The 16,078-nt window shown below is 41.5% G+C and overlaps 1 protein-coding gene across 1 annotated transcript in view; it reads right to left on the reverse strand.

Annotated features, from left to right (window-relative positions):
• Positions 1-804: 804 nt before the first annotated feature.
• Positions 805-16,078, reverse strand: part of LOC140230554 (transforming growth factor beta-3 proprotein-like) — a 47,269-nt gene continuing 31,995 nt past the window's right edge. Inside the window, 2 exon segments of the mRNA XM_072310701.1 lie at positions 805-4,056; positions 4,357-4,467. Coding sequence (XP_072166802.1) covers positions 3,563-4,056; positions 4,357-4,467 — 605 coding nt within the window. The 3' untranslated portion in view covers positions 805-3,562.

Below are 16,078 nucleotides of genomic sequence, written 5' to 3' on the forward strand. Positions count from 1 at the left end.
ATTTGGTACTGCAATTAAAACAGACATGCATAAAATACGTGGACATTGAATGGATTTCGTCCAAGCGGAAAATTTAAAATGTGTTTTAAAAAAAAAGTCCAGTCATCAAAACATCAGCACTGGATCTTTAAATTCCCCTCTTAATTCCCACCCACCCTCACCAATTATTTCCTAATCATGGTCGCCTAGCAGTGAAGAATTGGCATTGCATGAAATATGAATTATTGTAAAGATATATAGAAAGTAATCACAAGTATCAACTCCGCTATTCAAATTCAAGATGTTGCACGTGAGTTATTAGAAATTAAACTTACTGTAACCCCTTCTCATCTTCATCGCGTAGGACCGATGTCGTTCAATGGTTGAAAACAAAAACAAACAAACCAACAAACAGGATTCTCGAGTAGTTTCCGTTCGAGTCGTTGATTATTGTGACTGAATAAATCGTTTTCCTACACCAACAAAATATAACATGTTTGTGTCAACCTCCTTGTCACATTTTAGCACCTGAACGATGACCTTTAAGTTTGAAGAAGACAATATTTTTTTTTTCAAAAGAGAACAATAGAATACAAATCAATATTGATTACGGCAGGCGCACAACATTTTCTAACATTCATGAAAAAGCATTCATTCCAAATCGACATCTGGACTCAACGTCTGTCAGATCTGGTTATTCACTTACTTCAAACGGTTGTCATGATATCAGGAAGACATTGTACATGTATCGTACTATACGAAAACGGTCAAAGTTGTTTTTAGAGTGAACAGGTATCATAGGCTCAAAAAGCGCTCAGTACACACTGACTGCTTGTCACCATCTTTCGTTCCTTTTTCTGACGCTGATACTTATGTTACGTAATGCTGGCACTCTCTTTGGCACGATTATCTCGTTTGAGATCGTTTAATGATCGTTTAGGGATTGATAAAGGACGACATTTCTGTAAGCGACATATGACGAAGAATAAAAAAAAACTGAGCTTTTAAAAAGAAAAAGTGAACAGAATTAGACTTGGATAAAGCCTGTTTACCAGTCACTTAACATCCTTGGAGTTGAATTATATGCACATGACCGATCCCACGTTTTGTTTCCTTCACTATATCTAAACAGCGCCTGATCTAAACGTCCTCTAGTTACGGAGGGGATGAACAGAATCATACCCAGGCTCACACTTTTCATACGAAGGCTGTCTTCTGTCGGTAAACACATCTCCGTGAAGACAGGTATATCCAGTCAATAAAAGTACCAATAGTGATATTTGAAAACATATTCAGTTATAGAAGGATAATTCAACTGAAACAGAAGAAAGTGCATTAAAGAAGCCTGGCAGTGTAATTAAAAAAAAAAAAGTGTTCTACATATATTTCTTTGAACTTTGACAGATAAATCAAGCGCCCTCATTTTCCTGCATGTGATTTCTTTTTAATAAGTCACGGACAGGAATGAGAGCAATTATACTGTACGCGCTGTACCTCCACATGGATGTATATTCTACCTGTCGAGTTCCTTATTCTGGCTCGAAAATCAAGCACTGAATATCCATATCAATATATTCACACCCCCTTCATGACAGCGAAGTTGAGTCAGGAAGAGAAATTCCACTGATTTAAATAATGAGTCTTCTGCCAATACACAGCTTCCCTTATTTCTTCCTCCCATGCCACCAAACACACGACTTTTTTTTTCAATATTTGTGAAGACGGAGGTTGAAGGGGGAAAGAACTCTTGGAATGACGACAGATTGCAAAAACTTTGCTCTAAGATACGCACAAAGAAAAATCCATGAACATCCTAGCTCTGAACATGGAGCCACTATACATTGTAGCGCCATACTCTGAGGGAAACTACGCAACTCAACACATCAAACAGCGCTTGAGCAGTCGGCCACACACATAGTAGGGAGAACGGTCGCGGCAAATTGGCGGGGAGGCGGCTTGTGGGGGTAAGAAATCATTCTTATGGGCATGTCCGACATCAAACTCGTAACATTAAAGCAGACGAAATACTGGCGCATCTTATGCCAATCGTCACAGACGTTTGGAGCTGTCCAGAACAGAGATGTTTAGTTATGTCTGCTTTTACACATCTCATCCGATCCTATGTTTTGTCATATAAACATGGAATGGACTGGCTGCACTGGATTCTACGTAGACGAATATGGCTATGTCAGTGGTATTAAAGGTGATGCCGTTCGACTGCCATGTAATGATCACTTCGACCTTTTGCCTGTCAACGCTGTCATCATCCATGCGTCTTTACTGCAAGTTCTCTGCGCTTATTTTGGCGATAGATTCGCCAACCAATCAAGGTATGCACATGGAACCGTAAAACTTCCAATTCTTTGATCTGATTGATCACACGCACTATACGTTCAACATGTCTTTGAGATTTAATTGATCAAAGGATGTTTTCAACATCACGCTTAATGCACCTCACCAATGCACCTGTGGTACGCCACCATGTTCACAGCCTAATATATTATTGTCTACACAGAGACCTGTGAGAGTACCGCACTGCAAGCAGAACATGCTCCAACATGGCGCAATATCGGACCCAAGGACTGAACCATTTGAATATATTTACGAAGAATCCACCTGCCAAAGATCCTTTTTTTTTCGAAAGAGCAGAAAGAAATGGACATTTCCATTATTTCTGTACCATGTGAGACATAACTTCTTCTTTTTGTACTTCATAGCGCGGGCCCATTATGAAAAGAAGCGAGTATTCACTTGTACATGTATAGAGATCGCTTTTTGATTCATGAGAATACAAGAACAATCCGCTTTGATAGCTTTGCCGTGACTTAAGGCAGTCGTCGTAATAGTGCACCTAATTTCATTTGGCAATGATAATAATCATAGATTAATAGTACAGTTCTCGAAGGGAAAGAGAGAAAGAAAAAAAAATAATAAAGCATGGATGAAGAACTTAAACCCCATGGCCCATATTCCAGAAATAGAGATAGATCCGACGTTGGGTAAAGGGTGTCTGTAAGTGAAGCCACGTTAAGTCAAAGTACTGCTTCAGTACATACTGTGACTGTATCTTCAGTGCTGGAGAGCTCTATTAAGAACATGTACCTTGACACTCTCGTACAATGTTCTGTCTTTGAAGTGTGTGATATTCCACACTCTTCAATTTACTTCAAACTTAGAACTCTGGTGTCTGGTCTAGGTCTATCCCTGGAATATGGGCTATATCATGATAAGCTTGATTACACATCCATGGTGACGACAGGACTGGTATCCGATGTGTTGCGCAGAAGCCGCACGAAAGCACAGAATGATCCGCTGGTCGTGGCTTTGAATGACCGTAGTACCGCTAGTACGTTTCGAAAGTTGTCTTAAATAATTAAGAGGCGTACGTAGACGTATCCAGAGTAGCGCCAGAGTTAATACGCGCTCACTGCTTCAGAACACTTCACCATTCACGAGATCACATCCGCTGCAAATGTCTTGTTAAACCACGGGAGGTAATCCACGACTTTCTCCTTCGGTAATATCATCTTATTTTGCGGAATAACTTTCTGTCTTGTTACTGTACTTCTGTGTCTATCTGAGACTAGCTACATCTGCATTTTTCTATAATCATGTTGTTGAGTACTCTGATTTCGGGAAGACCTCTGTTGAAGAACATAATGGTAAGCGGTTTGAAGGCGCTAGGAGAACAGCATGGCGACGGGCTGGCGTCGGGATTCAGGTGTTTGTACAGCGACAAAATGGACGCGTAGTTTTGATCCGCGCTGAGGATGTACGGACAGGATCCGGCGCAGAAGTTGGGCGTGTACACCCTAGGCTGTCGGATCCACGTCCAGCGGAGGTCCCGCCGGAAGTTGACGGTGAGGTGTCGCAGGCAGCAGTTGGGCTTGCTCTCGTCGCAAAGGGAGTCGTCCACAGACGCGCTGCGTCGTCGCCTCACGCTGGCGGCGTCACCTCTCGAGTGGTTGGCCGGCGCCATGAGGATCAGCCGCGGGTAGTGAACGCTGTCATAATGGTCCGGCATTGGGTTGTTATCGCCGCGCGAGTCCCACATGCTAGGGTACGTTCCACGTGGGTCTACAAAGAAAGAGCACAGAGCGAATTAGTCACTGTACTAAACTTAGGATGATAGGCCTACTTTAGCAACAAATTTTCCAATTCATGTCAACAAACGTATACCTTGATACTTTCCGAATACTTATCAAGAAAACAATCAAGAATGAATACATGATGAGAAGAATGAAGATACTCTTATACTGTGGAATGCACGACAAACAATGTATTCTCTTCCATATGTCATTGTATCTACAGCACGATTATCTGAGCTCCCTCTTTCTAAACGAGCACCTCCGATGTAGGCCAAAGGTAGCAACTTACGTGCAAATAGTACATGTCTCCTGGGGCTACCATCGGTGGATGAAGCTGTGGTCGTGGATGGAGGAAGATAGTCCGCGCAGTTCAGGTTCAATTCGAAGCCCAAATTTGATTCTGGAAGGAAGGAAAATAGAAAAAATATTAATAGATACAGTTACCGATGCACTAAAAGAAAGCGAACAGATCATTAGACGAGCTGAGAGAAAGTGAACTGATCATTTGACGCCATTAAAAAGAGATGGTATGACTATCCGTCCGCCGTCGAGGAAAAAATTGATGTCGTTACTACTAAAGGCAGAATTCACTCTCCAGCCCTTCCTTCGAGGAGTGTGGGCAACCTGAGACTTTTGTGTGCCCGCAATACCTATGTATTGTTATCCTAAGCACACACATTGAGCTGTGCTCGAGCTTGGTGTACTCAAGTATGAGAAAGTGGTCGCTGGCAGCCTGCTTAGTTTCGTCAAGACTTTATGTGGAATGGTTTTCAGCAGATATTAAGATCTCCCCATCGAGTTGAACCACGGCAGTCTGTCCGATAATGGCCTGGGCTAATTCTTCGGAAGATTAAAGAAAAGTTTTCTTATTCTGGTGGCAATATATCGTCTGACACTCCGAAGAGTGCTGACAAAGCAAAAAATGGTGACGATTATGAGTATTGTTGTGACTGTGGTGGTGGATGACGTTACGGTAGCTGGACCTGTGCTAGTGGTGGGCGAAGTGATGGTAGATGGGACTGTGGTTGTGGGTGACGTGACAGTATTTGGGACTGAGGTGGTGGGTGTTGATTGTGATGGTAGTTGGGGATATGGTTGTGGATGACACGATGGTACTTGGGGCTGCGATGGTGGGTGGCGTTATGTTAGCTGGACCTGTGCTAGTAGTGGGTGACGTGATGGTAGTTGTTGTTGCGCTAGTGATGGTTGATGTATTAGATAGTTGCGACAGTGGTGGTGGGTGAGTGGTAGTTGGGACTAAGGTGGTGAGTGATGTGATGGCAACTGGCGCCGTGGTGGTGGGTGACGTGATTGTAGTTGGAGCTGTGGTTGTGGGTCACGTGATAGCAGTTGGGACTGAGGTGGTGGGAGGTGTGATGGTAGTTGGGCCCTGGTGGTGGGTGACATGATGGAATTTGGGGTTGTGGTGGGAGACGTTAAGATGGAATTTGGGTTTGTGGTGGTGGGTGACGTTATGGTAGCTAGAAATGTGCTAGCGATGGGTGACGTGATGGTAGTTGTTGCGCTGAGTGGTGGGTGATGTATTGACAGTTGCGAGAGTGGTGAAGGGTGACGTGATGGCAGTTGGGGCTGTGCTTGTGGTGAGTGACGTGAGAGTTGGGTCTTAGGTGGTGAGTAACGTGATTGTATAGGACTGTAGTGGTAGATGGCGTGGGTGATAGTTGGGACTGAGGTAGTGAGTGATATGATGGTGTTGGGCTGTGGTTGTGCATGGGTGACGTGAAGGTATTTGGGGCTGTGGTTGTGAGTGACGTGAGTGGTAGTTGGGGTTGTGGTGTTTGGCGAGGTGATGATTGCTATGACGTTGATCAGCGTAGTTATGGTGGCGGGTGCTGTCAGTGGTGGCGAATGCTGTTGCGGCGAGTGTTTTTGTAAATGATAGGAGTTGCTGCAGTTACTTGGATACTTAGCGAGTACTGGTACCGAATCGTCTTATTTCTATCATCAGACATCTATTTGTATAATGTGTTTTGCGTATGACCCTTGTTCCTGGTTGCAGAATGTAGAGAAAATCATAAGTTCTAAAAACGAAACACCCATAGCTTATAAAACTTGATTGTCATCGTTAATCATAATTGTGATACTTGTCCTCGTCTATGCGCGTGAAGGAGAACTTAAGAATGCAGCTTTAATTCCATTAATTCAATATAACTTTAATAGCCTTTCCAGTAGAAAAATCATTATGAATACAGAAGACTTGTAGAAGACATGATTACACAAAGTAACAACAGCGTAAAATTAAATTTCCACAATTCTTTATTTCGTCTTCATCATGTTCATTGAATAAGACATGTCGCTGCTTCCAAGTGTCTTGTGATCAACATAAATTATTTTTGTTGATGCTTTACGCTATTATGTATTCAAAACATATAGGTTCTTATGAATGATCGTAATGAACTCGTGCACGTCATGAAAACACTCAGCCTTTAAAGACGACAGTTCTCTCAAAATCAAATACACAGACACATACAAACACACAGAGAGACAATGCTGACTTTCTTCCCATAACATTATCGGAAGGATTAAACACGTATAATGTGGGCGACACTGAACTACAGCCTTGCGAATCAGAATCCGTCACGTTCCACTTTGTATAATTTACGGACGATTTTGCCATCGGATCTTTGTATCTCCTTCATTTTCGATTTTAACGAGACAGTCCATGCCACCTGTATCGGGCATTCTCTCAGCAGTGCGGCCGCGCTCACTCCCAGAGCACACATCAAGCTTCCCGCCGAGGTAGTTATTTTTCATGTAGGAAAACAAAAGAAAATCAAACAACAACGAAAAAGCCTAGATCGAGTTAATTGACCCTTATGATAGAAGAGACCAGAAAAAAATAAATCCCGGGCAAAGTTCAGTGCCGCGATATTTGTGTACGTCTGAACGAAGCTACAAATCTTAAGATGGGGCAGTAGTCCCATGCAATTGCATTTGTTTTCTTCCAAGTATAAAGTTGATTCTAACTGCAACACTAACGTACATGTGGATGTTCCGTGGCCGAGTGATGGAGTAGCGGTTTTGCATACTAACGTACATGGAATATGAATTCATTATCATAACCGGTGCTACACAATGAAGTATCGCGGGAGTAGAGAGGACGTTATAGTACGTGACATTTACGCCATATCACATCCTAAAGATGCTGTTTGTTGATAACGGCATCGGGATTGGGGTGACGAAAAAAGTTAATGTGCTCACATATTTTTATCAACACAGTGCGAAGGGGGACAATTAATAAACAGCACGGGAAATTTAAAAATAGTGTATTGCCAAGGCTGTCTGCGCACAATGATTGCATACATAAACATCCTTCATTGAAGGTGGGGGTCTGTCAAATGAGATTTTGATAAGAGGACAAGAATGGGAATAGACGAACAATAACATGAGTGCCACACATACCGCGTATTAGTTAAGAGCGCGCGTCTTGCGACGATGTTACCATGTAGGACGTTAATGGTTTATCTCAAAAATTATAAGATCAATTATTTCCTCTCAATCATTTTACTTATCAATTATCGCGTATAGAGAGAATACCATGCAGTTTAGCATAATGCTTTCGCTTCGTACGACAATCTAGATGTTGCAGAAATTTATGCACAGACAATTACATGAACATATGAAATTGGTTTGCACTTCTAAGAGAATATGAATTGATGCGTGATTATCCCCCTTCAAAGATTATTTTACTGGCACACTGCATCTCAAAACCACAACCATGTAGCTCGACATGAAAGTCGACAGGGAACAAAGTGCAATGAAATAGCGAGTGTTGGTAATTGGGCCTTATGATGATCACGGTAACTGTATAGGTTAACTTTTGGAGCAGAAAGCAATTGTAAGAAATATTCAAGAGAATACAAACATTATCCATTGTGCAGTTGTTCACAAAATCCGTGGTGCGCTTTTCAATTAACACATCCATTATCGTGCTTGATTGGAGTAGGAGGTTAACTGATCCATCGGAATGAAACTTTCGATGAAATACTTTACATGCTTTACATCTTGAAAACTAAAACAATCACTACCAGACATATCTCCACATAACAATGATTCTTTTTGTGGGTGAGTGAACATGGACTATAACGACGTAATAAATAAACTTACATAGCGCTTCACACGGGGTTTTGTAAGCGCATCGATCAATACTAACAACTGCATAAGTTGAATCAAAGTACACGATATAATTACGAACATTGTGATATGCATATAGCAAAAAAAAAAATTGAATAAGTTCTGAGTACTGATTTCAACTTGTCTATATTCAGGGCGTTCTGAATGTAAATGGGGAGTTTGTTCCAACAACAACAAAAATGAAGCAACGATAGTATAATGATTCAAAGTAAGCCAAATAGGAAGTTTCTTTCCTTGCTTGATAACTTCGTTTACGGTATTATTTTTGGTTTTCTCCCTATTCAAGAAGCGAAAGCAAGTAATGATAATGTAAAAGCAAGATTCACATGTCACACTGCCATCGTCTTCTAGCTTCGAAGACGGATGCCAGATGCTCGGAAGTAACCATGACTACCGCGTGGCCAATTTGATGATCATTTAGCCCAGTCATGCCCCCGTGTCGTGATACGTCGTAGGTCGGGGAAAAAAGGCTTTGCGCAAATAACAGTGATAAGGCATTTTCCAAAGCATTGGGGATATTCTCTCTTCACCGATTATAATAACTCAAATATAACGAGCAGCTGAGTTGAGGAAATAAGGGTGGGTTTTTTTTAAGAACATCAATGTGATATGTTTCGATAATATTGCCTTCTTAAAAGAAAAATCTAATATGCCGGAAAGCGTTTAATATTTGAGAAGCATCAGAGAAGAATTCAATTGAACAACCCTCAATTGATATATTTTTTAACGTTCTCTGGGTTTAAGCATTTGAAGATGGGTGATTGTTTGGAAATGAATAAAACAGTAGATTTCAATATAGCGCAGTTTAAGGTTGGTGCATTTATCAGTGAATGGAAGAAAAGGTACACAAAGCTCTGCAAAGACCTGCAAACACGGCCCCAGCATCTTAAGTCGCTATGCCTTAGTCATCCCATATAGAGACGGTCCTGTTGGTCGAAGCATGGAGGCGACGCAATCGTGCTTGAGTTGTCAAAGCTTTTGGCGGGAAATCAGACTTGATCCTCGAGCAAAGTTCGGAAATGGAGTATTACTCGCCTGGGCTGAACCGTGTCCATATCGCTCTCCTCCATTACAAGAGAGTAAAGAGAGAATTCTGGGCGAGCGGTAAACACAGTGATCGAGATAACCGTGTTTATTAAGCCCGCGAAACACGCTCACTGTTTGAAAAAACTGGGCCTTCCGCTCGCGTTGCGCAGCGCAATTTAGAATAACGTGATTATCACAATCGCAAAATCATGATTCTTGAAGACATTTTTTTTTCTTTCCTTAAAGTGAAGCTTACTCCTTCTCTACTCAGAGTTCTCCGAACAGAGAAGAAGCTTCTAGGAATTAAATTTTGTGAGGTATAAAAGTAAGACATCGAGCGTAATTCATGGCTTTTAAGAAGAATGAAACTTTTGGGGGTCACCTCTAATAAGGTTGTTCCAATTTTTGTAATTTGCAGGGCTTGTTTCCTTGTTACTTTTATTGAATTTAAGATCATCACTTGATACGGTATGAAATTCCGTCTTTTCATACTCAGCTTAAATTTTCCTCGTTTGGTTTGCTCTTTTTATTAAAAGGCGTCATTGTACGCATTATTTTGAATACCTTCACAGATAAAAGTGGACAGGTGCGCCGTTTTCTTATTGTAGATCCTGAATTTGTTTGGATTTTGTTGTTGTTGTTGTTGTTGTTGTTGTTGTTGTTGTTGTTGTTTGCAATCTATTCATTTAGTATATAGTGCTTTGCAATTACCAGACTTCGCCGAATAAATTTTCATCATGAGCTTAATATGAAATTCAGTCAATATTTCAGGTTAAGTTCCTCTATTGTTCATTGTATCTTTTTTTTCTACTTGTATTGGACTTCACTCTCTCTCCATCGTAGCCTGACAAAATTTTCATTTGATTATGACATCATTCAAAATTCATCATTCAAAATTGTCAATTCACAGCCCTGTGAAAAAATCGGTTCGCAGCTGAAAGTAAGATTTGAACATGAAATGATTGAAACCAGGCAAACGAACAAATCCGATAATATCGCTATACAGAGAGAGCGCATATAAACGCGCGCCCACATAAAGAAATTGAAATTGATGTGAAACACTTGAACTTTCAAGTGTTAAACTCTGTGATGTGACGGGACCGTCATGTACTGTTGTGGCAATTTATTTTTTAATTAAATTCAATGTAATTACGCTTTATTTCCATCCAACAAAAGGTAATACAAATCAATACAAAGTATACACATTTAATAAATCATAATGTTAACAATTTGTGAGAAATATAAATCATAAAGTTTGATTCAAAACATATATTTAGACGCACTTCCTTGATAACTCTGTCCAAGGGATTCATAGACTTTACACTGACGATTACCACAGCATAAAAAGCGCAAAGAGCAATAACAACAAAAAAGTAATAAATGCTCACATTTTGACTTTTTTATGTGTTTTATCCTATATTGTACAGTGAGGGGTATTTCAGCAGCCATGTCAGCATGACGGCCATTATGACGGCCGATTGTATTATGTCAGATTAACTTGTAGGTTCCTATAAGTTAGCTTTTGTGTTTTTTTCACACATTCATGACTTTCCAATGCTTGGTCAGACGCGTTGCGACGCCACTAACAGATTTCTCGTTTTCACAGCTTTTCGTGAGAGCGAAGTTAGGAATAATGGTATCGTATCTTTACAAAATGGCACCACTGTCGTTAAGCTGTAGTCACGAAAGACTACATGAGTGGTTGGTTCATTCCGTGATGAATAGGACATTTGAATGGTCTTCCCTCTTTAAACAATACTTGTCTCTCGTCAGTTTGTCCAAACATACATACATGCATACATAATATATACATAATACGTGCAAAGAATGTAATCATACAATGAAAGGAGAAACTCCACATGTCTGAAGGTTAGGTTGTATTTACTTATCAATCACTGTGAGAATAAAAGCAAACAAGACGTCTAAAAAAAAATTAAAGAAACGACAGGCCCTTGAAAGGGGAATCAATGTGGCTTTCATGAAGGGCATCGTATCACGTGACTTCCCTATCGCACTTTGCTCGGCGGGAGCTGCTGCGGGAAGCTCGCGGGTTCACTAACGAGGAGTATAAAAAAGATAGCATACGGCACGAGAAAGGATACAGGCGGGGAATACCCTCGTCAAATAAAAGAAGATTTTGCGATGGCTCGTAGGCGATGAGTTACCACCTACAGGTCAATATGACAGGTCGAGCTGGAAGGAACGAGTTTGAGACATAGATTTATTGATGTTGAGGTCAACGCATGCCCCTGCACGCATACCTCTATTATATTTTATGATACAATAAACTTTCCATTGTTTTCGTTCATTCCGATATTCTCATTTGACTTCAGTCGAGTTGTATTTCATGTTGCCATAATCACTATAACTAAAAATGTGACGAACCCTCGGGTTAATCGGTCATGGAGGGCTATGTAATCAGTTTTGATTACACCATACGGTTTGGAGATCGCTTTCTTTAACATTGACAATGCCAGTTTACTATACCTAAACCAGATGATTGATTGACTGGAGAAATTGCTGTTTTTTGGGGAGTCAATCTTCATTTCTGGGAAGCGATCGAATCTCTTCACCCCATGACATTGAGTTTGTGCTGCACTAGAACTGTTCCTTCCAGCTTTTCTTGTTTAACCATGTGAAAAAGCACAGTCTACTAGCATTTATGCAGTAGTCTGTATGCGTGAGTGTGTGTGTTTGTGAGTATGTAGTTGTATGTGCGTGCGTGTATGTGTACGTGTGTGCGTTTGTGTGTGCGTATGCTTGGTAGGCCTGTATTTATATAGGGAGATTTTTCGTGTAATCTCTTCGTAAGGGATCTTTAAAAGTAGATTATATTTTTTTTCATTATCTTCTTTTACTTCTCCTCCTATACTTTATTGGGTTATGTGTGTGTGTGTGTGTGTGTGTGTGTGTGTGTGTGTGTGTGTGTGTGTGTGTGTGTGTTCTTTTTTTTTGGGGGGGGGGTATGGTTAGTGGATTCACTTAAAGACTACACATGTATGAATCATTTGTTTTCATCGTTTATATTAAGCATCTAAACCTGACAGAAATATACCATGCTTTCTACCACAGATATTGTATAGATGATCCGCTCTCTCAACTACGTTTTCATGATGCTTCCCTATACATGAACATTGGTATTTTTCCCGCACGATTTACGGGTATATATGGCCTGCAATTCGTCGTTTATTTTTAGATTTTACGGTTTGAAAAGTAATGGTAAATTTTGGGCGCTCTGTGATTTCTCACAAGCAAGGTAGACAAGTTTCCTTCTGTGCGTGTGTGTGTGTACGTATGTGCGCCCCACATGCGTTTGTGGGCATGGTTGTGTGTTTGTCTTTGCCAGTCTGAGCCTGGGTGCAATGCCTTTAATTCTATCATACATAAAGCAGCATGATATTTTCTGTCTTTGGGAAATAAGGGTGTTTCTGGATCACAGTTATTCAATACATACGTAAATGCAACAAAGGACGTAGGCCAATACAAATAAACACGTTTTTACAAACGCAATCACACATACTGAAAAGTTGGTATTTACATTCTCTGCTAATTGTGAGAACAGATTGAATTCAACTCCACGTCGTGAGAAATGGGGGGGGGGGGGACGGGTCCCTGCTCATCCACACGGTCACACAATCCAGCAGTTATGGTGTGACAATTATCAATGGGATTTCACCCGCGATGATTTAAAAAACTTCCGAAATCAAAATATTTGCTCTCAAGCTATGGCTCGTCCCACTGACATTGCAAAAGAATGGAACGACTGGGGTGCGATTGACGCGTAATCGCTGATGCGGAAAATCTGCTCCATACGAATTATGAAAAGGGCAAACTGGTGGCGCTTGTTGCAACAACAGGGACGATTCCACCGCCGTCGGCTGAGAAGGGGATTGGAGGGGATGGGGTGGGGGAGGGGGGGGGGGGGACAGGTGAGACCTAAGAGCCAAAATAGCTCTGTCTTTGCCAGTATCAGACCTCCCCAATGCTCATCATAAATGGGGCCCCCAATTCATGATGTTGTGTGGTGTAACTTGCTGCCTAGCAACAGAGTTGCCTTGAACTTGTTAGGAAGAACTCTGAAAGTTACTTTTTTTTTTGGGGGGGGGGGGGATAATCGACTCATTGTTTGCTACGTCATACGATATCCTTCGCCATGATTAACACAAGCTATGAAAGTACAGGGGAAAAATACTGACGTAATGAGCACTCTGTGTACCCTCGCCGTCAGCCTCGAACGAAATGAGGTCCGTAAACGCCAAGTCGCGACCGGCCTCTTTGCACGTCCGCCCCGAGACGTATTCCGCGTCGAGATCAACTTTCAAAACTCCAAGTTTTTGAGAAGCATGTTGTCACGAAAGTAAACGACAAACGGAACCATATTTTCTGTAACATGACTTCGCTCCGCGCGGCTCGGCTGCACCCCAAGAGCAAACCGCGTTGTCTGACCTTGTTTTCGCGCGCTAAAACATTTCTTATGTGCAATGCGCTCGACTGCCTCTGACCCCATTAACTCCCCCTATTCTCGCTATAGATTTTCGAGAGAACGATGAACTCTTGTCAGTTTTCAGAAGAGGTCGGGCGAAAAAAATCCAGACAGAGGCAACCAAACGCATCCGCTGAGAAGGGGAGAGAAATCAATCATGGAAGTAAATCACTTTCGGTTTCAAACTTCAAACCTCGCTGTTATCTCTTTTTTGATTGTCTTTCACATCGCGCGAAGAAGAGTATGATTTATTGAAGAATATTCGTTGCAGTGAAGTGTAAGTTGTGTACTTTGCCTCATGTCACTCGGATGTCACCAAATGCCGGGAATTTAACAAGCTTTTAGACTCACTTTGTAAGATCAGCATTAACTGCCATGCCGAGGGTGAGTATGATAGGAGGAAACGTGAATCAATTTTAAAAAGTTACAAAAAGGAAGCTTGATTTTCAAATTACCTGGTTTACGAGGAACTGAGCGTTAAGATCAGTATTGCTGTATTCGAAGACAATGAGTACTGTGGCAAATAAATTCTGAATAATCAATTGAATATCCGATCAGATGAATGCAGGCATTAATATCAAGTGAATGGATGCGTGCATGCTTACATGATGCGCGTGATAAAATTACATATTTGATTTGATTTATTGGCAATCTGCACACTGAAATGATAATTCAGAAGACCAAAAGTTCTTTTACGTTACGTTAATTTGATTTGATTTGATTTGATTTGATTTATTGGCAATCTGCACTCTGAAATGATAATTAAGAAGACCAAAAGTTATTTTACGTTACTGTGACAAAACTTGATATGGTAGATGAACAAAAACAGAACAGGAGAGGAAATTGGAATAATGGGAAAACACACGAATAATGGAGGAGGGAGAGGAGGAAGGTACTTAAGAAGCAGAAAAGAGAAAGAAGAAGAAGAAAAGAAAGAACGAGAGGGAGAAGAAGAAGAGGAAGAAGAAGGTGATGATGATAAAGTCGATGATACAGTAATGTTAATGTTGGTGCTCTTTGTCCCTCCGTATAATATGCCCCTCCACGTCCCTAGTTGCAATTTCCATTCGATTGTCTTCCCCTCGCCTTTGCGTGATGGAAATTCTTGTCGCTGTTGCCAACTCCCATGACTCGATAAAAATGCCACCGAGCTGTAATGAATTGCGTCCATTTCACCCAGGGCACGCTGATTTTCCTCCTGCCGAACCAACGGGGAACGAATGGCTACGCCCGGATACGGTAGCGGGAACCTCGGGAAGACGAGCTGCAAACAACGATGCACTTTTCTCACGACAGCTAACGCCACGGGATGCACGACAGGAAATCATTTTTAGTTGTTAGTGTATAAGGGCAATACGATGCCATTTGTAACAATGACTTATGTCTTGTTGGTTGTAGCTTAAAGGTGCATTTCAGTTTCTGTAGATATCAACAGATCGTTCGTAAGATTACCTATCGTCGACCTGACACTTTCGACAGTAGTATCCGGGAAAAAATCCAAGCTGACTCGTGCGTAAAGACTGTGGCGGTTTCTGTGATTTCCGGTCACAGAAGCCGCCACACGCTGCGATTGCAGAAATCGTCAGAATCTTAACCCGCGTATCAAAGTTGAAATATTGATCGAATACTGTTATCCGTAATGCCCCAGTGCACCTTAAGACCGACGCGACGGCGAGCGGTCAAGGGACTGGTCTAGGTAAGATAAAAAGAAGGCTATTTCTGATGACTGCTTGTCATCATCGTAGCAACATGAGAAGCGGTTTGTGGTATTGAGACCGGAAGGAGAAACGTCCCCTGCTGGTATGACGATGAGGGGAGATGGATCGGTGATGGTGAAGATAGACATCGTCAGACGAGGCGAGAATACATCAGATCCGGTTCTCGTTATTGACGAGTATCGGATGCGGGAATGTTTGTATGTGCAATGCTCGGCTAACGGGAAGATGGGGGGGGGGGGGGGGAGAGGGAGACTTCCGAAGTGCCACGATAAGGGAACCTACGCGCATGACTAGAATGTTCTGGAATGTCTGAAGTCAGTCATTTGGAGGTATGTATAGTGAGATATCCACGGACAAGATTACTGTAAACCCACATAGACGGTGTCACGCTGCTGTATATGGTAACAATATCCTAGGCCTACTAATGGTCTTCAATCTGGTTCAATAGTGTAAACATCTTCTGATATTAGTCATAAAAGTAACTCGATGCAGGAATAAGTTTGTTTTGATTTGATTCATTGAGGAAGGTATACAACCAACAGATCTGCTTTTGAAAATAACACGTGAAAAACATGTCTTCTTTAAAACTCTCTAAACGCATTAGGGTCTTCTTTGAAAGCGATTTTAAG

The sequence above is a fragment of the Diadema setosum genome, chromosome 1 (assembly GCF_964275005.1).
Source record: "Diadema setosum chromosome 1, eeDiaSeto1, whole genome shotgun sequence".
In the NCBI taxonomy this organism is placed as follows: Eukaryota; Metazoa; Echinodermata; class Echinoidea; order Diadematoida; family Diadematidae; genus Diadema; species Diadema setosum.